This window comes from Capra hircus, chromosome 27 (genome assembly GCF_001704415.2).
Source record: "Capra hircus breed San Clemente chromosome 27, ASM170441v1, whole genome shotgun sequence".
Classification (NCBI taxonomy): Eukaryota; Metazoa; Chordata; class Mammalia; order Artiodactyla; family Bovidae; genus Capra; species Capra hircus.
This window is the reverse complement of record NC_030834.1, coordinates 42,400,921-42,426,167: the sequence shown is the minus strand read 5'-3', so window position 1 is coordinate 42,426,167 and position 25,247 is coordinate 42,400,921. Positions and strand designations below refer to the sequence as shown.

Here is a 25,247-nt window from a genome sequence, read left to right as displayed (position 1 = left end):
AACTACTGCACAATTGCATTCATCTCACGTGCTAGCAAAGTAATGCTCAAATTCTCCAAGTCAGGCTTCAATAGTATGTGAACCATGAACTTCCAGATGTTGAAGCTGGATTTAGAAAAGGCAGAGGAACCAGAAATCAAATTGCCAACATCCATTGGATCATCAAAAAAGCAAGAAAGTTCCAGAAAAACATCTACTTCTGCTTTATTGACTACGCCAAAGCCTTTGACTATGTAGATCACAAAAAATGTGGAAAATGAATACCAGACCACCTGACCTGTCTCCTGAGAAATCTGTGTGCAGGTCAATAAGCAACATTTAGAACTGGACATGGAACAACAGACTGGTTTCAAATAGGAAAAGGAGTACCTCAAGGCTATATTTTGTCACCCTGCTTATTTAACTTATATGAAGAGTACATCATGCAAAATGCCAGGCTGGATGAAGCACAAGCTAGAATCAAGATTGCTGGGTTAAACATCAATAACCTCAGATATGCAGATGACACCACCTTTATGGCAGAAAGAACTAAAGAGCCTCTTGATGAAAGTAAAAGAGGAGTGTGAAAAAGTTGGCTTAAAACCCAACATTCAGAAAACTAAGATCATGGCATCTGGTCCCATCATGGCAAGTAGATGGGAAAACAGTGGAAACAGTGAGAGACTATTTTGGGGGGGGGCTCCAAAATCACCACAGATGGTGACTGCAGTCATGAAATTCAAAGATGTTTGCTCCTTGGAAGAAAAGCTATGACCAACCTAGACAGCATATTATAAAGCATATATATTACTTCACCAACAAAGGTCCATCTAGTCAAAGCTATGGTTTTTCCAGAAGTCATGTATGCATGTGAGAGTTGGACTATAAAGAAAGCTGAGCACTGAAGAATTGATGCTTTTGAACTGTGGTGTTGGAGAAGACTCTTTAGAGTCCCTTGGACTGCAAGGAGATCCATCCAGTCCATCCTGAAGGAAATCAGTCCTGAATATTCATTGGAAGGACTGATGTTGAAACTGAAACTCCAATACTTTGGCCACCTGATGTGAAGAATTGAGTCATTTGAAAAGACCCTAATGCTAGGTAAGATTGAAGGCGGGAGGAGAAGGGAATGACAGAGGATGAGTTGGCTGGATGGCATCACTGACTCAATGGACATGAGTTTGGGTAAACTCTGGGAGCTGGTGATGGACAGGGAAGCCTGGCATGCTGCAGTCCATGGGGTCACAAAGAGTCAGACATGACTAAGCAACCAAACTGAACTGAAATGTGTGCTATTTAGCCATAGGGTTTATATATTCTGGATACATGTTCCTGAGTAGATACATGGCTTGTACTTTCTCCCATTCTGATTTGGGTTGGGGGGGGGGGGCGGGGGCTGTGTGTGTGCAGCAAGGGGACTTAGATTTTCTTAATATTTATTTTCATTTGGTTGACTGTTCCACATCTTAGTTGAGACATGCAATATCTAGTTCCCTGACCAGGGATCAAACCGGGGCCCCCACTGGAGAATGGAGTCTTAGCCACTAGACCACTAGGGAGGTCCTTGGGGCTTCAGTTTTAATGGGGAAATCAATTTATTTTTGTTTCTTACACAATTTTTGCATTAGAGATGTCTTTCAAACTAACTTGCTTTAGTATCCATTTAAAGATAATCACTTTTTTTTTCAATTTATCTACTGACTGGAGACAATTAAGAGGTTGCTTATTTTTATCCATAAAAATAGAGTGTAGCCATAACTCTGAAATGAATGGCTGTTGTTGAAACATTACTTACACATAGACTTTTCCTCATTAGTTGAATGGGAGACTCGCTTGTGATTCAAATTATTTTGTGAGGCAAATTGTTTTTCCTGACAATACACTCACCATCACATGAGAAGATCAGTTGTTAAAGCAAGCTGTTCTTTTGATAGATTAAAAAGAAATGGGGCAGTGCAAAAAAATTCTCAACAGCAAAGTGGTGATTCTGGTCAGGCTGACTAGATCAGTAAACTCTGCCATCCACAGAGTATTGTGCACGGCTCGCTGGGGTGTCCTTAGACGGAATTACTAGAGCATGTGCCTTGGAGAAAGGAGGGCAGATAACCACAGGGTTTGGCTCAGAGCAAGATAAAACTTCACCATCATTAGTGCCGGCCTATTTTCATTATCTCAAAATAATGTGACCCCATTGAAAGTATCATCCCAGCCATGACTGACATTGTAATTTAAAGCTCTTCTATGTAAAAGTTCTTAATTTGGAAAGGTGGGTTTAGAGTATTGTATTATTAATTGTATAATTAATTGTATGATCCCTTTTGGTCAAGTTTATTTTTTTTTCCCCAAGCATGATATTATACAGTTTGATATATATGTCCTTTAGAATCCCTCAGGATATTGATAAAGGTTTTATGAAATGAGTACATCAGTGACAACCATCACCAAATATTACACTCATGTTCCTCTGAAAGACTGCTTGGCATCAAATCCTACACAGTGGTACTCCTCTATGTACAATTAATATGTTAGGAGCATTCTGTAAGTAAAGTAGAAAGTAGCTGATAGTAACACGGCACTGATCTCATTATAAAAATGCACCTTCTCATCTGTGTTGGCAGCAACATGAGTAAAGACGTGTGCGAGAAGAGCTTTAGCACAAAGCAGACCCTCATATTGACTCTCAATCTTCCCAGCAACCGGGAACTGACTCTCTACTGAGATTTCAGATGATGAAATAGGCTCCAGAGTGTTGTAATTCCTCCTGGATCACAGAACTAGCAAGTAGATGAGGTAAGCTTCACATCTAGTAGTTTTTTTTCATACATTTTTCTTGTCTAATTACTAAGATATACATCAAGTACTTGAGAAAGACATAAAGAAGGCAGGCAGGCATATTTGTCCCTTCTATCTAGAGCAAACTTCTTTCTCATATATATAAGTCATGAATACTGTTCCACATCAATATGTAATCTTTGTTCTCTAATGACATATATTGAATTAAACTGTCATATTTAATATAACACATTGCATAAGATTGATGTAAGAAGCAATTCATTTATGATATATGTGTGAGATATTCAGGTTATTTCTAATTTCAGCTATTAAGAATAGTCCTGCTGTACACATACCTGAATATGAAAAAAATCAAAGTCACACTTGTCTGATTAAAAATCTTAGAGACAGAATTTTTTATAAAAGATTATTGTCAAATTATACACATATTCACACACTCACCAGAAATGAAGACCCAAGTGCCTTTTTCTAGTCCACACCAAATCTGACATTCTCATAGCTGAACATGATCTATCTTTGTTACCATAATACATATTTTTCAAGTTAATAACATGTATAACATCATATATGAAATGAATCACCAGTCCACGTTCAATGCATGATACTGGATGCTTGGGGCTGGTGCACTGGGATGACCCAGAGGGATGGTACGGGGAGGGAGGAGGGAGGGGGGTTCATGATGGGGAACGTGTGTATACCTGTGGCGGATTCATGTTGATGTATGGCAAAACCAATACAATATTGTAAAGTAATTAACCTCCAATTAAAATAAATTTATATTAAAAATATCTTTTCATAGTTTATTGGCCATTTTAAATTACTCTTTCTTAATGATATTCTTAGGGTAATATAGTGTGTTTATTCTTTGAATTTCCACTTTGCTTTCTTCCCATATTTCAACATATTTCTTTGTATATTAAAGATATTCTGTGTCTGGCATATTTATGCCAGCTGATATTTCCTGTTGCTTGCTGATGAAGATTTTTTCATCCAGTTGTAAAATACATGTCTCTCCTGTTATTTTTGTTACTGTTTCCTTCCAGTCACATTTTATATTGCATTCAGCTCAGTCACCTGCAGACCAACCTGATATTTGATTTGAAAAATGATGTAAGTGCAGCATACCTTGCCTTTCCAGCTTGAATTTCCCAAAGTCTTTTCCGTGTATGTCACCTTGGAAAGTAAACCCTCCTCTTTCAAGTCCGGATGATACCTGATACACATGAAAAGGAAGAAAACAATAAAAATTAACCATAACCTCTTCTTTTATCATAATATAAATATTATTTCTCCTATTTAAACATTAATGGTTAATTATTTTAAACATTTGTCATTCATTTGAGATTCCCATTTATAGTTAAAATTGAGAAATACGGATATGAACTTTCAACTAACAAACTCTGTCTCATTTTGATCTCCAAAACAGTAGTAAAATTTATACCTTATTTATAGGTTGAGTATCCTTTGTGAAGGGGGACACATGTGAATTACCTCAGAGCCTGCATTATGTGAAACTCAGTGCGTTACAGCAACTGTCTCCTGTGTATCATGTGAGGCCCTTTACACTCAAGTTTGATGATGAATTAGTGCAGAAGCATTGGACTAACTTGCAAAAGAGACCATGAAGGGGCATCGGGGTCTCTCTCAGCACGTGCAGGGTGGTTACTGTGGCTTTGGGGAAAGTCTGGCTCCACTGTTACAGTGGGGTGTGGTCTGCATCTAAGCTCTTGTGTGTCTGGCAGGAACAGCCTGTCATTCCGGGCCAGTTTCTTTTTGGTCTCAGAAACAGCTTTCTTCCATCAGATGATGAAGGCCAGGGCGAGGGCCCTGAGTTTTCACGGTGCAGACAGGACCCAGGTCATCTTGGAAGGAATCCCTGTTGGTGCCCCCAACTCTGTGCAGACATGATGATTAGAAAACCCTCCAGGAAGTACTCACATAACCATCCAGTCCCCAGTTATCATTCTCAAAGTTGCTGACGAAAATATCCACTGGACCTTTTATCTGAAAAGCTTTCAGAAGTAAGTGGGCCTCCTCCTTCTTGTAAACACCTAGGAAAGGATCATGAGTTATTCTTACATTGCAGAAATGCTTATGGAAAGGAAGGTAGGCACTTGGCACATTTATGTGGAATATGATATACAGAGGATAGTGTTTTCAATGACAGCGATTAGTATTTTAATTTTTACAGTTTAGCTGTAGTCTTCCTTTTTTCCTAAAAATCACCTCTTATTGAAGTCATTGTCTGTCTCGAGTAAGTATTGTCTACTTCACACAATTCAACATCTTTATCCCACAAGAGGAAAAAAGTAATATATACTCACTTATATTAAGTTTTTTAAATTCATCATTTTTATTCTATTTGTACTCACTTCTGAGGACAGGGGTATGTATTATAGAAAAGAATAAGATACAAGACCCAGGGGATTAAACTACTGTGTATAAAATAACAAGCTAGAAAAATATATTGTATAGTACAGGTAATATACCAGATATTTTACAATAATTTTAAATAGAGAATAATCTATAAAAATATTGAATCACTAAAAAAATGATGTCTTGATAAAAACAGCTAATGCTCAAAGGACACGTGGAGAGTTTGTACACAGTTCTTACAAAATTTCAGTGTGGGAAAATGTAAATATTTCTAAATCAGTTAAAAAAAAAGAGAGACCATAAAAATAGCCCCAAATATAGCTACTTATATAGATGAACTGTGCTTATTAAAATGTAATGAATGGCTTGGTGGACAAAGGTCCTCTGAATGACTGCTGAATGGTTTCGTCCAGGGTGTCTGGGTGTGTACTGGGGATGTGGGGGGATGTGCCTGCAGCTATGGCTAGTTCCCTACCCAGAGGAGGAACCAAATGAAAAAGTAAACAAAGAAACAAACAGATATTTAATAATAATAATAATGAACCCAAATGCCTTCTGTGCAGAGAGACAGGTTCAAGGGAAGGTCACACAGTTTCAGGAACTCCAGCAGTTAATTCCCACTTTCTCCCATTAGAGAAACAGACCTCTAAAACATTGCAGGAAGACTGTCCACTGGCCAGTCGCACAAGAGGAATGGAACCCATGGGCAAGAAAGACCCATGGATGGGGAGGACCACCTAACGAGCTGACTCTGGGCTGCTATCCATCGCCACCATCAGCATCTCTGTGTTCTTGGCGTACAGTTTAACCTCTAAAGCTCTGAACCCCATTTCCACAAACTCTTAGTAGAGATAAGATATATGTATTCAGGAGATTTTTATGGTGATTAAATTACAGCACCCCATAGGACACCAGGTCCTGGCTGGCTTTCCAGGAGCATGACTTGTCCTTCCTCCTGTATGCTTCTTCGCAATCAGACTGTACACAGCGGGTGGACTTCTGTCTAGCCACTGGGACTCAGTCTGAACAATCTTGATACAAACTTTTCTCCAGATCCAAACCTAACTGCATCAAAGTCAAACTGGAGAACATTTCGTTTGGGAGAAAAGTCCAAACTCCATGAAGAAAAATATTATCCAAAGGAACTGGGTGAGCCTAAGAAATCTGAATATTTTACAAAGTCTCAGTTATTCTGATCCAGAACTAGACTTGAAATCCCAGTCTATCTATTTATACATTCACAGGGTCAAGGTGCAAAGCAATTTTGGGGACCCTGGACCATGGATTCATAAATGAGTACCTGTTAAAAAATCTGTGAGTATGGGTTATTTTCCTTTTCCTAAATCCAGAGTGTGTGCACTGTTTTTAGGTGTTTTCCCAGGGCTTCCCTGGTGGCTCAGATGGTAAAGAATCTGCCTGCAATGCAGGAGACCTGGGTTTGATCCCTGGGTTGCAAAGATCCCCTGGAGGAGGGCATGGCAACCCACTCCAGTATTCTTGCCTGAAGAATCCCCATGGACAGAGGAGCCTGGCGGGCCAAGGTCCATGGGGTCACAGAGTCGGACACAACTCAGTGACTAAGCACAACACAGCAACAGCCAGGGAAGCAGGAAAGTGAGACACGAGGGATGGGAGGAGTCCTGAGCGGCTTTCATACTTTGTGGAGGTGAACCATGTGTCTGTCTAGTCGTCAGTGACATGTGGGTGCCCCTCATGGGCCCTTTATGTTCAGAACCTGGGCTGGGACTTGTGGATAACATAGTCTGAACCCTTTGGAAGTTGTATAAGTGAGATAATTTGAAAAAAAAAAAAGGCAGTAGGTTCAGTCTCAAGGTGATTCTGTGTCCTGTGGGTTGATGCTCTCAACCCACATGGGCTGGAGATTCTAATCACTGAGATCCTGACCGCAGAGCTCAAATCCTACTCCTGCCCTGTCACTTAGGAAGGCCACTTAGTTTTCCTGGGTATCTCTTTTTTTAACCAGTAAAAAAAGAAAAAAGAAATGTTAATAATAATACTTAAATCGAAAGATTGATGCTAGAAGGAAATGAACAATATATATATAAAGCACTTAAAAGTGTCTCTTGCTTAAAAATAAACCAGAGTTGGTTCTTTTCTTTTTAATTGTTTTTTTAAACTGAGACAGATCAATAAAAGCTCACCAGGAGCAAACAAGTTTTAAAGACTGACAGCAAGGGGATATCAAAACTGTGAATTTTGAAGATGTGACTATCTGGACGTAGTCATATCTTTGATGTAACATGATCTGTGTGTAATCTGCAGGAAATTAACTTGCTTTTCTGTACTGGTTTTGTAACCTTTTAAATGAGGAAACAGAACCATCCTGCCCCAGTCACTGACATGACCTAGTGAGAGGCAGCAGGTGCAAAGCCCAAGTGACATCAGCCAGCACTTGGCCCATGCTGGTGTCCCCTTTGCCAGAAGACTGACGGAGGGTCTGGTGAGGGAGCCCCCGCGTGCCTACCTGCCAACTTCAGCTCCCCCTGGGAGTCAGTGAACGTCGCGTTCACTTTGCTGCTCGTTGCGTTGAACCAGTCGACAGTCAGGGTCGCAGGCTGTCTTTTCCCTAAATATTCGTAATATCCCTTCCACACCGAATGGATGAAAAACACATCTGAAGGAACTGTGGGCGGAAAAAACAGATGAATGTTAGCACACACAGAACAATTACGTTAGACGTTTTAATACACAGAAGGCATAGCATTGCTCATTAAGACAGCACGACAGTGACGATGGTGATGATGAAGACGACCTGTCTCTGCATCCCTTCCCAGCAGGTTTGTAAGAGTCAGGTGAGCTGGGCTGGGAGCAGGCAGGTTACTGTGACATGCAGACAGTCATCTGTCACTGGGGTGGATGCCAGCGCACCTGTGTTACCAGATCCGCCAGGGCCAGCGTGTGCAGTGAACTGGGACTGCAGACACTAGGTAAGGTCTCATCAGTCAGGCTGACCTGCAGACCACTACTGCTCTGTCACTGACTATCCGAGTCCACCTGCTGTGGGAAGACTTAGGAGGCTCAGAGGAACCGACATCTGCCAGGGCCCTTCTGCCCTCAGAAAGCCTGCATTTCACAGCACCACTCTGACTGCTCAGACCCGGCTTACGGAAACAAAGATGCTTAATTTCCCAAGATCTTCATTTTGTAAGTAAAGCCAATCTCTCATCTAGCTCTTCTGCACTACTCTAATCCCCCTGATGAGAAATAGTCCAGAATTGGTAAGAAAGCTAGACTAAATGATGTCAAAAACCAAAGGCAAACTGTCTTCTTAAAATATTACAATTCATCTGGGACAGGAATTCTTACAAAGATTACTGAGCTATTTTCTCTTTTCACTGGTTACAAACAAACCTTTTCACATTTCTGCTAATGAATAAGTATAAAATCCTGCTATTTTTACAATATTGCTGTAACATTTTACAGGGGAATTGATGTAAATATGCATCAGTGAATCCACTAAATTTCTCTCTGCTCTATCTCATGATATGTGTAAAATGTTTAGTTGGATGACATCCACCGTGAGTGGGACTGGTCAGAAGGTACTTTTGGACTTCCTAGGTATGCTTGTCTCCCTAAATGTGTTTTTAGCAAATGCACTTATGGCCAACGTGTGGTGAGGTCAAAGCACAGAGTCCCTGGTTGTGCTTTTCTTTCCGGCTCCACTGGACGTTTGCCTGCTTTCCCAGACAGGCTGACCCTAAAGATGTCTCCCAACAACAGGACAATGTCAGTACTTGCTAGGGCTTTGATGGACCCAACTTCTTAATAGTAATAGTTTTAAAACTCAAGTTTGAACCAGAGACTTGACACAGGCCTCTGACACAGCTGCTGATTGATCAGGACACTGAGCAGGCCCATTGTCAGCAGTATCACCGAGGCCCACTTTTCATCAGCAAGCCCAAGATGCCTCGTCTTCCTTTTCTAAAATAAATAGCCTTTTAAACAGTATCCAGATCGCTTTCCCTACTCAGAAGGGACACACCCAATGGAAGCTGTGAATGTGCCTAGGTCCTATCTTTGGCGGGTCGGGTGGGCCAGTCGGGCTGGGCAGCAGGAGCAGGTTGGCAGGGCAGTTCCAAGTGTGCTCAGCTGCGTTCACTGGGGACATGGAGGATCCTTTTGGGTCCATGTTCTCTGACCTGGTGCTGGCAGTTTGCAGTGTAATGTAACCACCACAGTGGAGGTGCTAGACTGTGTGCCTATACAAAGAGGCCTGTTTCATCAATGCTTCCCTTCAGAGAGGATAGGGCACACTGAGGTAGAGCTGATTCATACTGATGTTTGGTAGAAACCAATGCAATATTGTAAAGCAATTATCCTTCAATTAAAAATAAATAAATTTTAAAAAGAGCCTGCAGATTTTTCACTGCCTACAGCAAAACCAGCAAACAAAGCAGAACAAACACCACCACCACCACCACCCACTGTGCTTTCTTCCACTGCAGTGAATGTTGCCTGGATAGAGCACTGATTTCTGTGTTTGATTTTCAAATAACATTACATAGAATAGTACAGAAAAACATTTTAAGGTAGGTCTCATACTTCATGGTGTGCAATGCATGAATTCCTTTAACCATGTTGGAACTTTTTGTCTCATTTAAGAATTAAATGCAAAACCCAGCAACTGTGACTGAACTTCACAGCATTTCACATGCTCTCTCCACATTTGATCCTGGAACAGAGTTTATGGCTAAGAAACCAGTGTGAAAACCTGAATACAGAAAACACCAAGAAATGCAACTTACCTAAGTGTTTTCTGTTGTATTTTTTGTTTGTTTGTTTGACTTACATTATAACTTGGGGACACACGATATTGTTTAAATATTCTCTAAATTTATAACAGCCCAGGTGATTTGGAGTAATGAACATCTTCATTAAGAAATAAAGCTGCACCTTTCCCGTTTGCTACAGCATGCATTAAGCAAGGTATCACACACAATAGAAAGCGAGAATTAATGTATCAGAGGTAAAGGATGGAGATACTTGGGGAAGGATGTACCCCACAATTGAACTGCTGGAATGCTCAGCTGTCATGATGTGTTGTTTACTGTAGCATCCTCGTGTGGAGGAAAGACGCACAACCCTCTTTATAAGGCTCTCCGTTATACCACATTCTGGCTCAACATTTGATGTGCACTTCTGCCTACAAAATGCCCAAGGTACCTTTTTGTAAAACAGTGTGAGACAATGACAGAGGTTTTCCTTTTAAGTATTGTTACTCCATTAACAAACCATGGTTATGAGAGAAACAGGAACCTGTGTGGGCTTGGTGTTTTAAATAACTGAAACTTTAACTTTTTTATAGACTAAAGGAATCAGAAATTTGTTTCTTTGGCTGCACAGAGTATAGTAGAGAACAGATAATCTTATTTGATTTAAATCTGTAACTGTTCTGGTATACAAACCTGGAGTTTTAGTAACTGTTTCATTAACTTCTCTCACTCCTTTACCTACAAGTAAAAAGACAAATTATCACTTTCAAAAAACATTTATTTTTGAATAAGTTTGAAAAAATGTCAAACCGAAGCAATGTTTGTTTCTCCAGATTTCTTGAATGCACAAAATAGTAATATCTTATACATCTCCACTTTAAACCCATATATTCACAGCATAATGTCCTTTGCTTTTGTGGGAAAACTGAGTTTCTTAGTGGAAATCAATTTGGATCTGACTTGTGCATTCAGTGTGCTACAACAGAGAGCCTTGTAAAGGAGGGTGTTTATACCCTTTCCCACTCCTCTTTGGGATCTCCTGCCCCTGAGGAAAGGTAATTTATGAAATTACTTTGTAAAGAGTTACAATCCATCTCAATTTTCCAAGTCCCCACCCTGATCAATGAACTCACGAATTAGCAGTGAATATCAAAATACTTGCCCTGCAAAATGTTTAATTTGGTCTGTCAACTTAGATTTAACTCATAATCTCTTTGATTTCATAGTTTTGTATCAAACTACAAATTACTACTTTTTTTAAAGTATGTATTTGTCTATTTCAGTGAGAGAGAGGAAAGGGAGACATAAGTGACTTAATTCCTAACGTGAATTTGACTGAAGATTTATGAGGGGATTTTGACAGAAAGTTGTTTCTGGGGAATTTTGACAGAAAATAGGGAGATTCCAAGGAAATCCCAAATCCTGAGGGGCAGAAGCGAGTTTCCGAGGGATTGCCGAGGGGCAGAAGGGATTTCCAGGGGATTCCTGAGGGGCAGAAGGGGGTTTCTGGGGGATTCCCCATCGAAAGAAGAGGGTTTTTTGGGGAAATCTGAGGGGCAGAAGAGAGTTTCTAGAGGAATCCTGAGGGCAGAAGGGAGTTTTCCGGGAATTCACCACCAACAGAAGGTGGTTTCCTGGGGACTCCCCACCAGCAGAGGATGGTTTCCGGGGATTGCCTGACAATAGAAGGGAGATTTCAGGGGGATTCCCCAACAGGCAGATGGTTTCCAGGAGATTTCCCAGCAGTGGAAGGTGGTGCCCGGGGTATTCCCCGAGGACAGAAGTGGGTTTCCAGGGAATCCTGAGGGCAGAAGGTAGTAAGTATCCAGGGGAATCCTGAGGGGCAGAAGGGTGTTCTAGGTCTGGGGAAATCCTGAGGGCAGAAAGTGGTTTCCAGGGAATTCACCACCAGAGGAAGGTGGTTTCCGGGGATTCCTCACTGACAGAGGTGGTTCCCAGGGGAATCCTGAGGGCAGAAGGGCATTTCTGGTGGAGTCCTGAGGGTAGAAGGCGGTTTCTGGTGAAATCTGAGGGCAAAAAAGGTTTCTGGGGGATTTCTGAGGGCAGAAGGCGCGTTCCAGGGGATTCTTCACAGCAGAAAGTGGTTTCTGGTGGAATCCTGAGGGCAGAAGGGGGTTTCCAGGGGAATCCTGAGGGCAGAAGGGAATCCTGAGGGCAGAAAGGTGTTTCTAAGGGAATCCTGAGGGAAGAAGGGGATTTTTTGTGGAATCCTGAGGGCAGAAGTGGGTTTCTGGGGGAATCCTGAGGGCAGAAGGGGGTTTCTGGTGGAATCTTGAGGGCAGAATGTGGTTTCCAGGGGAATCATGTGGGCAGAAGGAGGTTCAGGTGGAATCCTGAGGGCAGAATGTGGTTTCCAGGGGAATCCTGAGGGCAGAAGGGGGTTCAGGTGGAATCCTGAGGGCAGAAGGTTGTTTCCAATGGGAATCTTGAGGGCAGAATTGGGTTTTGGTGGAATTCTGAGGGCAGATAGGGGTTTCTGGTGGAATCTTGAGGGCAGAATGTGGTTTCCAGGGGAATCATGTGGGCAGAAGGGGGTTCAGGTGGAATCCTGAGGGCAGAAGGTGGTTTCCAGTGGGAATCTTGAGGGCATAGTTGGGTTTTGGTAGAATCCTGAGGGCAGAAGGGGGTTCTGGTGGAATCCTGAGGGCCAAAGAGGTGTCTAGGGGGATGCTAAGGGCAGAATGGGGTTTCTGGTGGAGTTCTGAGGGCTCACTGGGGTTCTGGGGTGGAATCCTGAGGGCAGAATGTGGTGTCCAGGGGAATCCTGAGGGGTAGTATGGGGTTTCCAGGGCAATCCTGAGGGCAAAAGTGGATTTCTGGTGGAGTTCTGAGGGCAGAAAGGTGTTCTTGTGGAATCCTGAAGGCAGAAGGGGGTTTCTTGTGGAATCCTGAGGGCAGAATGTTGTTTCCAGGGTAATCATGTGGGCAGAAGCAGGTTCTGGTAGAATCCTGAGGGCATAAAGGGTTTCTGGTAAAATCCTGAGGGCTGAAGGGGGTTCTGGAGTGGAATCCTGAGGGCAGAATGTGGTTTCTAGGGGAATCCTGAGGGCAGAATGCGGTTTCCAGGGGAATCCTGTGGGTAGAAGGGGGTTCTTGGTGGAATCCTAAGGGCAGAATGTGGTTTCCAGGGAAATCCTGTGGGCAGAAGGGGATTCTGGTGGAATCCTGAGGGCTGAATGGGGTTCTGGATTGGAATCCTGAGGGCACAATGTGTTTTCTAGGGGAATCCTGAGGGCAGAATGTGGTTTCCACGGGAATCCTGTGGGCAGAAGGGGGTTATGGTGGAATCCTGAGAGCAGAATGTGGTTTCCATGGGAATCCTGAGGGGTAGTATGGGATTTCCAGGGCAGTCCTGAGAGCACAAGTGGATTTCTGGTGGAATCCTGAGGGCAGAAGGGGTTTCTGGGGTTGAATTCTGAGGGCAGAAGGGGGTTCTGGTGGACTTCTGAGGGCTGAAGGGGGTTCTGTTTGAATCTTGAGGGCAGAAGGGGTTTCTGGGAGAATTCTGAGGGCAGAAGGGGGTTCTGTTGGAATCCTGAGGGCATAAGGGGGTATCTTTTTGGAACAATCCTGAGGGTAGAAGGGGGTTTCCAGGTGAATCCTGAGAGCAGAAGGGTGTTTCTAGGGGAATCCTGAGGGCCGAAGAGGATTTCTTGTGGGATCCTGAAGGCAGAAGGAGGTTCTGGGGGAATCCTGAGGGCAGAAGGGGGTTCTGGGGGAATCCTAAGGGCAGAAGGTGTTTCTAGGGGAATTCTGAGGGAAGAAGGTTGTTTTGGTAGAATCCTGAGGGCTGAAGGGGGTTCTGGGGTGGAATCCTGAGGGCAGAAGGGGTTTCTAGGGGAATCCTGAGGGGCAGTAAGGGGTTCCAGGGAATCCTGAGGGCACAAAGGGTTTCTGGTGGAATCCTGTGGGCAGAAGAGGATTCTGGTAGTAGAATCCTGAGGGCAGAATATGGTTTCCAGGGGAATCCTGAGGGTAGAAGGGGGTTCTGGTGGAATCCTGAGGGCTGAATGGGGTTCTGGGCTGGAATCCGGAGGGCAGAATTGTGTTTCTGGTGGAATTCTGAGGACAGAAGGTGGTTTCTGATGGAATCCCGAGGGCTGAGGGGGTTCTGGTGGAATCCTGAGGGCAGAAGGGCGTTCTATGAATCCTGGGGACTGAAGGGGGTTCTGGGCTGGAACGCTGAGGGCAGAAATGGGTTTCCGGTGGACTCCTGAGGGCAGAAGGAGTTTTCTGGTAGACTCCTGAGGGCAGAAGGGGTTTCTTGAGGGGATCCTGAGGGGCAGAAGGGGTTTCTAGAGGGGATCCTGAGGGGCAGAAGGGGTTTCTAGAGGGGATCCTGAGGGCAGAAGGGGTTTCTAGAGGGGATCCTGAGGGGCAGAAGGGGTTTCTAGAGGGGATCCTGAGGGCAGAAGGGGGTTTCCTGGGGAATCCTGACTGACAGAGAATTCTTTCCTTCAGAATGGAAAAGTGCTGACTACACATAGGCTCCAAGAAGCTCCTCCTAAAGGCGTGGGCTGCATCTCACTGTCATGTCTGCTTCTGTTGCTTTGCATCATGTCCAAGTGTGGTTTGGTGAAGAAGCTGAAGGTGTGTTGCTGTCAGCTCTGACTAGACGTTACTTTTATATGGAAATACACAACTTTGTGAGTCATTAGTACATCATTCTGGTGTTAATTGTTTTTGTAAGTTTCAAAAGCAGAACCAATGTCAAGGACACATAAACTTATATTCTACCACTAAATAGCTGTGGCCTGAAAAATAACAGACTTATGCTATATATTCACCAATGTTGGTGATATTTGCCCATTTTCATTAAAAAATACATTTTCCAAAGACATAGTGTATTTTATTTTCCTTTTAACTCAGTGTGTTTTTCTTTGACTTAAAATGAAATTTGCAATTAATGAGACCTGCACCTCTCCTTAGCTTGTGCTGCCTCTGCATTCAACACAGACTGCACACATATTCACACACACGGCTCACACACAGCATGCACGGATTTGGGGGGAGGGTGACGGACAGTGCCTCCAAGAAGCTACTACTTGGGCGTCTTCCACCTGGACACGAGCCTGGTGGGCAACTGACACTCATCCTGGTCTGCAAGGACCCACTCTCACTTCTCACCAGTAACTTACTTTTACAGACAGGGGACTTCCCTGTCCATTTCATGTCTGCCTTACACGTCCTGTGCTCAGATCCACCTGCAAGGAAGAACCCCGGATGGCAGGTGTACACTAAGGTGTAGCCAAAGGTGGGGAGGTCGATGGCTCTCACATCTGCATGGGCTGGCGTTTCAGGCTGGCGGCAGGCGTGAGCTGAAATGGGATTTAGTCCATTAGTATGTTCACTGGAGCCTAAGCATGTGTATCTAAGGAAATACAGAGAAAGAGATAGAAATGGCTATAAAGTTAGTTTACCATTTAAAATTGAAAATACAGGAGCTTTACAGATCACTGTCATTCTGGTCTCTGCAGCTTACAGCACAGCAGAGTCTTGGTGTTGCCAGGTCTCTCTCTTCCTCTCCCTCCACCCCTCCCTCACTCTCTCCTTCTCTGTCTCTATCTGTCTGTCTTCTATTTATCATCTATCTATCTAGTCTCCTTTGCATACATGTGTATATGTAATTATGTATAGAAATTTAGAAATCATAGCTTTAAAATAAACACTTCTGACATGCTGTTAAGGTAAGTGGGGCCTCCCTGGTGGCTCAGATAGTAAACACTCTGTTTGCAACGCAGGAGACCTGGGTTCCATCTCTGGGTCAGGAAGATCCCCTGGAGAAGGGAATGGCTACTCACTCCCGTATTCTTGCCTAGAGAATTCCATGGACAGAGGAGCCTGGCAGGCCACAGTCCATGGGGTCACAGAATTGGACATGACTGAACAATTAACACTATGATAAATGATATGTTAAATTTCTTAAAAGAGAAGCCCTTTAAACTAAACACAGACAGATTAATGTATATTTTAAAATATGCTTTGATTTTTGTCCAGTGCCAACTAGCAAATTTACTGCTCAGTTAAATGAATAATTAATTTTGGCCAAAATCCACTGTGTGTCTAGAAAATTAATTGAAATATAGATTCTTATTTCATTTAAAATATCATTTAGGAGTAAATAAGGTTGTAATTGTTTTTGTTTTTTACTTGGCTAAGTTGTGTCTGCCTCTTGTGACCCCATGGACTGTAGCCTGCCAGGCTCCTCTCTCCATGGGATTTTCCAGGCAAGAGTACTGGAGTGGGGTGCCCTTTCCTTCCACATGGGTTCTTCCCTACCCCGCAGGATCAAACCTGCGTCTCCTGCACTCGCAGCCAGATTGTCTACTGCTGAGCCCCCAGGGGAGCCCCAAGGTTGTAACGTGCTGTGCTGTGTGCGTGCTGTGCTAAACTGTTTGGGTTATGTCCGACTCTTTGGGACCCTGTGGACTGTAGCGGCCAGACTCTTCTGTTCATGAGATTCCACAGGCAAGAATGCTGGAGCGGGTTGCCATGCCCTCCTCCCAGGGATCTTCCTGACCCAGGGATCAGACCCATGCCACTTGCTTATGTCTCCTGCACTGGCAGGTGGGTTCCTTACCACTGGCGCCCCCTGGGGAGCCCTGCTTGATCTCAAATAGCTTATCATTCTTTATAGAGTGCACATTTACGTCTCAAATATAGGACTTGGCCAAGTATTATAAAACTAGCTTATATTATTAACATCGCCAATACAATCTTTTTTTTAATATAAATTTATTTATTTTAATTGGAGGCTAATTACTTTACAATATTGTATTGGTTTTGCCATACATCAACATGAATCTGCCACGGGTATACACGTGTTCCCTATCCTGAACCCACCTTCCACCTCCCTCCCCATACCGTACCTCTGGGTCATCCCAGTGCACCAGCCCCAAGCATCCAGTATCATGCATCGAATCTTTTTAAGTATTGTAATATTTTTCACTTTGACAGACTTTCAAGGTGGTGGTGGTTTAGTTGCTAGGTCAACTCTTGTGACCCCTAGGCTGTAGCCTGCCAGCCTCCTCTGTCCATGGGATTTCCCAGGCAAGAATACTGGAGGCGTTTCCATTTCCTTCTCCAAATTTTCAAGGTAATGAAGACCTAATGTTAACTAGTTCCACACACAGACACACACATACCTATGTGTCTATACATACATATACATGCACGTATGTGTTATATCTCTGTATAATATTCACAGGGGATTCATGTAAAGATTTAGAATAGAGATGATAGCTTCGAAATAAATGCTGATACATAAATACACAAAATTCACAACATACATACACAGAAGATCCTTGTATATAGGTAACCTAGTAAGAGTTAGATACTACGTTGCCCTAGATTGGTAGAGGATGAAAGGCTGATTACTAATCATTACATTTCTCCTAGTTCTCATGATTAAATCACAAAACAAAACTTGGTCCTAAGTATCTGAATTATCAATTCATATAGACTCCAAAAAGAACAGTTTAAAGCCCTGTATCAGTGCTCTGCGGAGCCGCATGGCCCTCAGTGGCCTGAGGTGAACTTCCTAGGGGAGCAGGAGCACGTGCCCGTTTTCTCTCAGTGATGTTGACCAGCATGTTACTCACCGGTCTTTGGTTAAGGACAGTTTCTCAGGCTTTGGGGCCTGGGTATCACCGGGGGTGCCTGGGGACTACAGACTGGGGTCCCCCTGCTCCTCCTCACCCGACCTGCCCCTGGCCCCCAGAGCCTCAGATACCACAGGGGTGTGCAGGATGGGACTCAAGATTCGAACTTCAGCCAACTCTGGGTGCTGCTGCTGATGCTTCTAGGGGATAAGACTCTGAGAAATGAGTTTAGGGAATGGAAAGCAAACAAAAATAAGCCCCTCACTGTTTCTCAGGAAGGTGAATCCTTCCAGCTGCTGGAGAGTGGACAGGCCCTGCCCTTGCACAGGGTCACACTTACGGATGCACTCTGTCTGGATGCCGCTCCACGTCAGGTTCGCCAGGCAAGTTCGAGTTGTAGAGCCTTGTACGTGGTAACCTTTTCGGCACCGGAAAAACACCATGCTTCCAACCTGGAGGGGAGAGCCAGCAGCAAGCTCAGAGGTGGCATGGACACACTCGCGCTGGAAGCAGCTCCGGGGTCAGGCCTGAGTCAACGTGCGTGTGTAAAATGCGGGTCACAGTGCCAGACACCCCTGTTCTTGTTTAGTTGCTCAGTTGTGTCCAACAGTTTTGTGACCCCATGGACTGTAGCCTGCCAGGCTCCTCTGTCCAAGGTATTTCTCAGACAAGAATACTGGGTTAAGCTGCCATTTCGTTCTCCAGGGGATTTTTCCAACTCAGGGATCAAACCCACATCTCCTGCTTGGCAGTGTTAGACACAGTACAGGTTGTTCAATGGATCGTGTGAGGTCTTAGATACAGTGACTCATGATTATTTAGAAGCAGTTTCTTTGGGTAACAAAAGTATACCTTTTTTCTTCAGTTTTAGCCTTGTCTCTCTTTAGTTTGTGATAACTTTCTTTTCCTTTTCTGTTTTTTCCCCTCTGCTAGTCCTATTCTGGGCTTCCCAGGAGGCTTGGCAGGAAAGGGTCCGCCTGCCAATGCAGGAGACCTGGGTTCGATCCCTGGGTCGGGAAGATCCCCTGGAGGAGGACATGGCACCCCACTCCAGTATTCTTGCCTGGAGAATCCCCATGGACAGAGAAGCCTGGCGGGCTACAGTCCCTAGGGTCGCAAGAGTCAGACATGACGTTGAGACTAAACAACAAGTCCTATTCTAAGCAATTGGTGCTTGTTAGCAAGTTACTTTAGCATTTTCGGGAACTGGCTTGGAGATTGACAAGGACTCCATCGTAGAATCCTCCAGAACTATTCTTCTGATGGTCTCAGTCATCTCTTTAAAAGATGGCATCTGGGTTTTAAAACAATCAGTAAATCTGGCCTTGGGTCCAACCTGTTTTCCAGGATAGTGTAACTACTGTGTCATAAGGGGAATGGTGGGCTCACCCCTCCCGATTAGCTTCCCGCAGCAAATAACAGGACTGCGTCACCGAAAGCAATTGTCATGAAGCTTCACTTACCACAGGCCACATGCAGGCGAGTTAGGGATCTTTGGAACCAGGAGTGACCACAGCTTGGGTTTCTCATGGTGAGTTAGTGAGAACACCCACATCTTGTGTTTTCTGGTATTGCAATATGTTCAGCATATGCCAGAAAATGTTACCTGAAGCTGTAAGGCCCCACACGAGACCCTGCATAAAATGCGCTAGATTTAGCCCTGGGGACCTGTGAGGCTGTCCTTGCAGAGGGAGCCAAGGCTGCCAGGAGGAGCCAGGGTGACATCAGGGCGATCAAATGAGGGCAGTGCACACTTCAGGAGAAAGGAGGGGAAGTGGCTGAAGAGAGACTGCTATTCTCAGTGAACAGGAGCAGCAACCTGAAAGCTGTGTGTATGTTTAGCTCTGGCTTTCAAAGCCATCTGATCAGAGAGCCTGAAGTCACAGTTGCTTAAGATGGGGAAATATTTTATTTCAAGCTTCTGTACTTTCCATCTTCAGGTATTTCTCTGATACTCATGTTAATGTACTTTGAAGGCATTTTCTTCTGTTTTTGTCTCTGGAATGTAATGTTATTCACCTATTCTGCCTGGTCACCAAGTGGGGTCTTCTTATGTGAATCAATGGAAAATCACCCTGATTTGAGATTTGCTGTGTCAATTCAGCAGACAGAAAGAAATATGCATGCTTTCAAATAGAAATGCATATACCAATTAACCCTGTGTGAATAAGATACAGTTGTCACAGTTCTAACAGTTAAAATAATAAGCAGAAATCCTCTCTGAATGGAATATATTTGGGCAAATGTAACATGAATCAGATATGCTACATAAACACATATATATTTATCAATTACATTTTCAAATAGAGAAAACCATAGTAAAATAAAAATGGAATACCTCATATCCTCTTGAACTATTCTGTATTCCAAACTGTGGAGTACCAGGGTCTGGACAGGTATTATGAGCAGGATCTGAAATTCACAATTAAAAAAAAAAAATCAGAGAGAACCAGATATGGTTATTACAGGAATTATAATATTTTTACTAAAAGGCCTTAAAAATTTCAGAAAATTGTGTTTTGACAAGTGGGCAAGATGTTTTGCAAGAAAATTAAAAATTAAATTGCTATTTTCATCTTTTTTCTGACTTCTTTAGATGTTAATCTTTAGTGCTTTATCAGACTCTAAATTGCCCTGAATATTATTTTCTATATCAGAAGAAACACATTCTTTTCCATTCTCTGGTTTAGGTTTTCTCTACTGACATACTGTATTGGTTAGATAATGATATATATAGTCTTCAATAATTGCATATTATGATCTTTTATTTTTTGTTGATTTAATTAATCACCATCTAATTTTGTCATCTATTATATTACTCTAAATATCTTAAGCTAATTTTCCTAAGATTTAAAAATGTGGAATATATTTAATGGTTCAAAATAAAAGCATATGGTAGACCAACAGTGATATTTTTCTAAAAAACTGTAGTACTTCAGCAATCAATGAGTGGCTTCAGTATGTCAGCTCTCCAGCTGCTGATGGGAAAACAAAATAGATAACTGCAAAAAAGTGTTTTCAAGAGAAACTAACCTACTGGGGGGAAGAAAAAAATTTTTTTTAGTTTTTCAGAAATAGCTAAAATAAAGCAATAGTTTTAGCCCAATGGCAGTAAACTTTTATTAGAAAAAGCAGTGTTTCAAAGAAATTATTGTTGACACTGTATTTTTAAGTAGATATTTACTTTCTTAGAAAACAACCAGGGATAGAAGTCATTCCCTGCTTGCTGCGTGTGTGCAGAAGGCCCTCTCCCACTCGGGGAAGCAGGGTGCGCGGAGCGGCCGGCCATCACTCACTTAGTCTGCAGGGCAAGGTGGAGGGAGGCTGGGAGGGAGGCAGGGAGGGTCCTGGTTCCTGCGTCACTGACGCAGTGACTGTCGACCAGTATAATTTCCACCTGAACCCTTCCTGAGAGACAGAGATTTAGTCTAAAAATGAAGGGTTTAGGTCATGCAGAGAATCTCTTTTAACTTGTACGTTTCACTTCATGTTGGAAGGTCAACAGAGCTCGCTTGACCCTGTAGCCCTTTCAGCCATGGCTGACAGAGCAGGTGGTTTACTGGGGAGTGGGGGTGGGCTGGGGGAGAGGGTGTCAGGCTCTGAAGTGGGGGGCCCTTCTGGTGCCACGGCAACAGTGAGATCTTCAGCAAACTGGTCTTTCCCCTGAAGATCGAGGTTGTCAGCTGACGTGGGCAGAGAGGGGGCTGCCAGGGTAAGAGAGTCTAGGAGCTGTTTTTAAATGACTTGTCAACATCAACTCCAGGCTTCGCGGCAGGATTTAAAAGAGCCTGCCATCAGCGTGGCTGGTCAGCACCTGCACAGAGCATCTCACAGGAGAGCATCACCTGGGTGCCCACAAACGCTCCAGCTTTAGAATGAAACGCCCTCTTCCCCACCCCCAGGGCTGTCTTGCCATCATTACCGATGCAGGTGGGCTGGACGCCACTCCAGGTGCCGTCTGCCTGGCAGACTCTCCGGGACGACCCCACCAGGAGGAGGGGCGACTTGCACTGGAAGAAGACTTCGGATCTGTAGGTGAAGCTCTTGCCGCTGAGGCGCCCCTCGGCAGGGGTGCCGGGGTCCCCACAGAACACAGCTAGAGAAGACAAGCAGGAGGTCAGTGCACAGTCTGCGCCCCTGGGTCACGTTAGTCTATTCAACTTCTCTAACTGCTTTCCATTAAATCCTCCCATTAAGCCCCGGAAGGCTCAGTGGGTAAAGAATCAGCCTGCAATGCAGGAGATGCAGGTTCGATCCCTGGGTAGGGAATATCCCCTGGAGAAGGAAATGGCAACCCGTTCCAGTCTTCTTGCCTAGAGAAGCCCATGGACAGAGGATCCTAGAGGGCCATAGTCCAATGGGTCACAAAGCACATACACTTTAAATCCTTAGGAATCCGCGATGAAGAAAAGCACAGAATCTGCCCTTGGGCAGCGGGTCTCAAATGTGGGGTCTTTAACCTATTGCACCCTGGCTACGAGTCCCCCAGACTCTCCTCCTTAGACTGCAGCCCGAGGTTTGTGTGCCATGGTCTGTGCTCCTGAGGACTTACGCAGGCACTGGGGGATCTCGCCTTTCCACACCCCTCGGCCTTCGCAGGAGAGGATGGCGGGCTGGGAGAGCTGGAAGCCATGGGCGCAGCTGTAGCTGATGCTGGCACCCCAGCGGAAGTCCGTTCCTTCCACCTTCCCGTCCTGGACCGGAGGAGGCTGGCCACACGTGACGGCTGTCAGAGAACAAACAGGATTCAACATTCTAGAGTTTCCACCACAACACAATGCTCCAAGGCCTCACATTTTAATTTCACCCACGTTGCAAAAGACATCTACAAGGGGCTGAATTCTTTAATAGACAAATTACTAAAGAAGATAGTAAATCAAAATAATAAAATTTCCTCTAACATTTCCTCATGAATTTAGATCAAGTCCATAAAAGAAAGTCAAAACATATCCCACCATAAAAGAAGGTGGACTAAACAAGAAAGTCTCAGTCTATAAGACAAAGGAGAGACTGTTGTTCCACTGACGTCTTTGTACGTTGGTTACCAGAGGCATATTCGGTCAGAAGCATGGTCCTATGACATGAGTACAAGCATCTGAGTTTATATAAACAGATGGTAAGAATTTCTTTATCTGTACTTTTTCCTTTGTATAAAAGAAAAAAGTGAAGTCATGAAAGTGGAAGTGAAGTCGCTCAGTCCAGCTCTCTGCGACCCAGTGGGCTGTAGCCAACCAGGCTCCTCTGTCCATGGGATTTTCCAGACAAGAGTACTGGAGTGGGTCGCCATTTCCTTCTCCAGAGTCTTTATATAAAGACAGCATATAGTTTCCAAAAGACACAGGCTGCTGATGCACTTGCTGAAGAATTGAGCACTAACACTTGGGTGGTTAGAGAAGACCCTGTAGGAAACCACTTTGCCAGGGTTCTGTCACATCCAGGGGCTTCGAGGGAGAGCACTCTTCCCAGGAGTCACTTGCCCACTGGTGCTGGCATCTGCCTGGCCCACTCCAGCCATTATTCTGACGCCTGGTCTAAGAGCTCCCTGAAGACCCAAGAGCTCCGAGACTTCACACTGGAGGAGGTTTGTCACTGACAGTCTGGGCACGGAAGGCGATGGGAGAGGAGACTCAGCTGTATTTCCTCACCTGCACTTTCTCACAGGTGCTCACACTTTCTCACAGGTGCTCCCACTTTCTCATGTGAGAAAGACACACAGACACAACCACATGTGCACGTTCAGAAGCTGGAAACGGGCCCTCCTCTTGCCATTCACCTTCTCTCCATCTATTCACTTATTCAACAAAGATTTCTGCAGAACCCCTAAGTGAAGACTAGGGGAACAGTCTATAGACAGGTCGACACCAGGTGACAAGGCCCCCAGGTGGGAACAGTGATGAGTGACGTGGCTCCAGGGAGGAGTGGACAGGATGGCCAGCGGGAGGAGAGAGAGGTCTCCTCCGTGAGGGCCTGGCTGGCTGTGGAAGGCTTGTCAATCCAACAGACACTAAACAGAGGGACGAGATGGACACAAATGTATCTGAAGCCCAGAGATCAGACGTTCTAGGGGTAAGCGCCACGGACATACTCACTGGACTAGAATGCTCCCACCAGGACAGTGGTGAGCTGCATTAAACACCCTCTTAGCACCTGCCACAGAGCTGCACGGTGATAATAACTGCAGTTGGAAAGAAGGACACAAGACAGGGCTCCTCACCCTCTGATGGGAGGAAACCAGGATGTGCTCAAACCACCCAGGCCGGAAGTGGGTAAATGGCCCTCGGCGTGGGGGCTCCTCTGACCTCACAAGACTCGACAGGACGCACCTTCCTCCTGAGGTTTCCTGCTACTCCAGCTCGCAGCTCTCCCCCATCCCTCGTCTAACGACGATAAGGCGCCCGTTTCTCCTGTGTGGTCACTGCTGGCCTCCACGTCCTCTCCTGCCCCTGCCCCTCCTGCCCAGCCGAGAAGGCCTGCAGCTCCCTCTGGAGCTGGTGGAGACGCTCACCCTGCAGATCAGCCCTGCATCAGCGGTCCGCCAGCCCCCCTACTTCCTCCAGACCCCTTCCGCCTGCTTGCTCTCTCCCTGGAAAGTCCACCGGCCAAGTAGGAAACCTCCCTGTACTCCCTCCTCATGGTGGGGCTTCCTTAGTGTCAGCGATCAAGGCCCACCAGGCATCTGGACACTGGCGGGCTCTGCCACTGTTCTGCCCTATCTGATGATCGGCTCTGACCCGCCTATCCAACCCCGTGATGACGGCCACAGACTCAACACAGCCACGCACACCAAGACAGCAGAGCTGGGTTCACAGCACAGGCTCCAGAGTTGTCCCTGAAGCCCGATGTCTCCAAGACACCACCTGCGACCTTGAGAATTTACTGCAGCTCTCTGTGAGTCAGTCTCCGGGCTGTAAAACCAAGATTAAGGTAGTAAGAAAGGAAGTGATTTAATATTTGCGAATGAGTTTACAGGAATGCTGAGCACATAGAAGGTCTACACGGATGCTTGCAAACTGATGTAAAATGTTAACTCAATAAAGACTCTCCACATGTGAGTGACGCACAAGAGAAGCCCCGAGACTCGCCTTTGCAGGTCGGTTTGCTGTGATTCCAGGTACTGTCCTTGGTGCAGCGGATGGTGGGGGACGTGGCAGGCTCCATGGTGTAGCCAGGGTTGCACTGGTAGCTGACAGTCTTGTTGAAGGTGAAATCTGTCCCGAACTGAATGCCGTTAGCCAGAGTCCCTGGGTCTCCACAGCTGATGACTAATTAGCAGAAAACAGACAAATGGAGAGACACAGTATCATCACGGGATGACTTATTCCTGGTGTCTGCTTGACTCTCCTTAAGCTGCTTTTCAGAGCGATGACGCCTTGGCTGGGCACAGCGATACCAGCCTATCTCCGGGGGACAGTTTCGCTGGCCGGCAGTCAGGAGGCTGCATGTTTGGAACCACTTATTTCTACTCCACTGATAACTGTCTGTGCGGATGACAGCGGTCATCTGTGCTCTGTCCTTAACTAGATGTCGTGAGGGGTCATCCCACAAAGTCAAGGACAGAGAGACAGGCTGAGATCAGAGAACCAGGCTTCTGCACCATTTCCCTTCAGACCAACTGGTCTACAGAGAGGAGGAACCTTGCCTTTTCTGAACTCAGTTTTGTAATATCCAACCCAACCAGCCAGGCAAAGCGTTGCATTTTTAACCATATAAATAAGAAAGTGAAGGAAAATCTAAAAGTGCTTAG

General features: G+C 44.8%; 1 protein-coding gene across 1 annotated transcript in view; it reads right to left on the bottom strand.

Moving 5' to 3' along the window:
- The window catches only part of CSMD1 (CUB and Sushi multiple domains 1), a 2,085,346-nt gene that overhangs the window by 8,793 nt on the left and 2,051,306 nt on the right, over positions 1 to 25,247 (bottom strand). Inside the window, 10 exon segments of the mRNA XM_018042044.1 lie at positions 3,898 to 3,985; positions 4,711 to 4,823; positions 7,634 to 7,792; positions 10,575 to 10,619; positions 15,041 to 15,220; positions 17,844 to 17,955; positions 19,842 to 19,915; positions 21,426 to 21,599; positions 22,056 to 22,229; positions 24,586 to 24,765. Of these exon segments, the coding sequence (XP_017897533.1) occupies positions 3,898 to 3,985; positions 4,711 to 4,823; positions 7,634 to 7,792; positions 10,575 to 10,619; positions 15,041 to 15,220; positions 17,844 to 17,955; positions 19,842 to 19,915; positions 21,426 to 21,599; positions 22,056 to 22,229; positions 24,586 to 24,765 (1,299 nt within the window).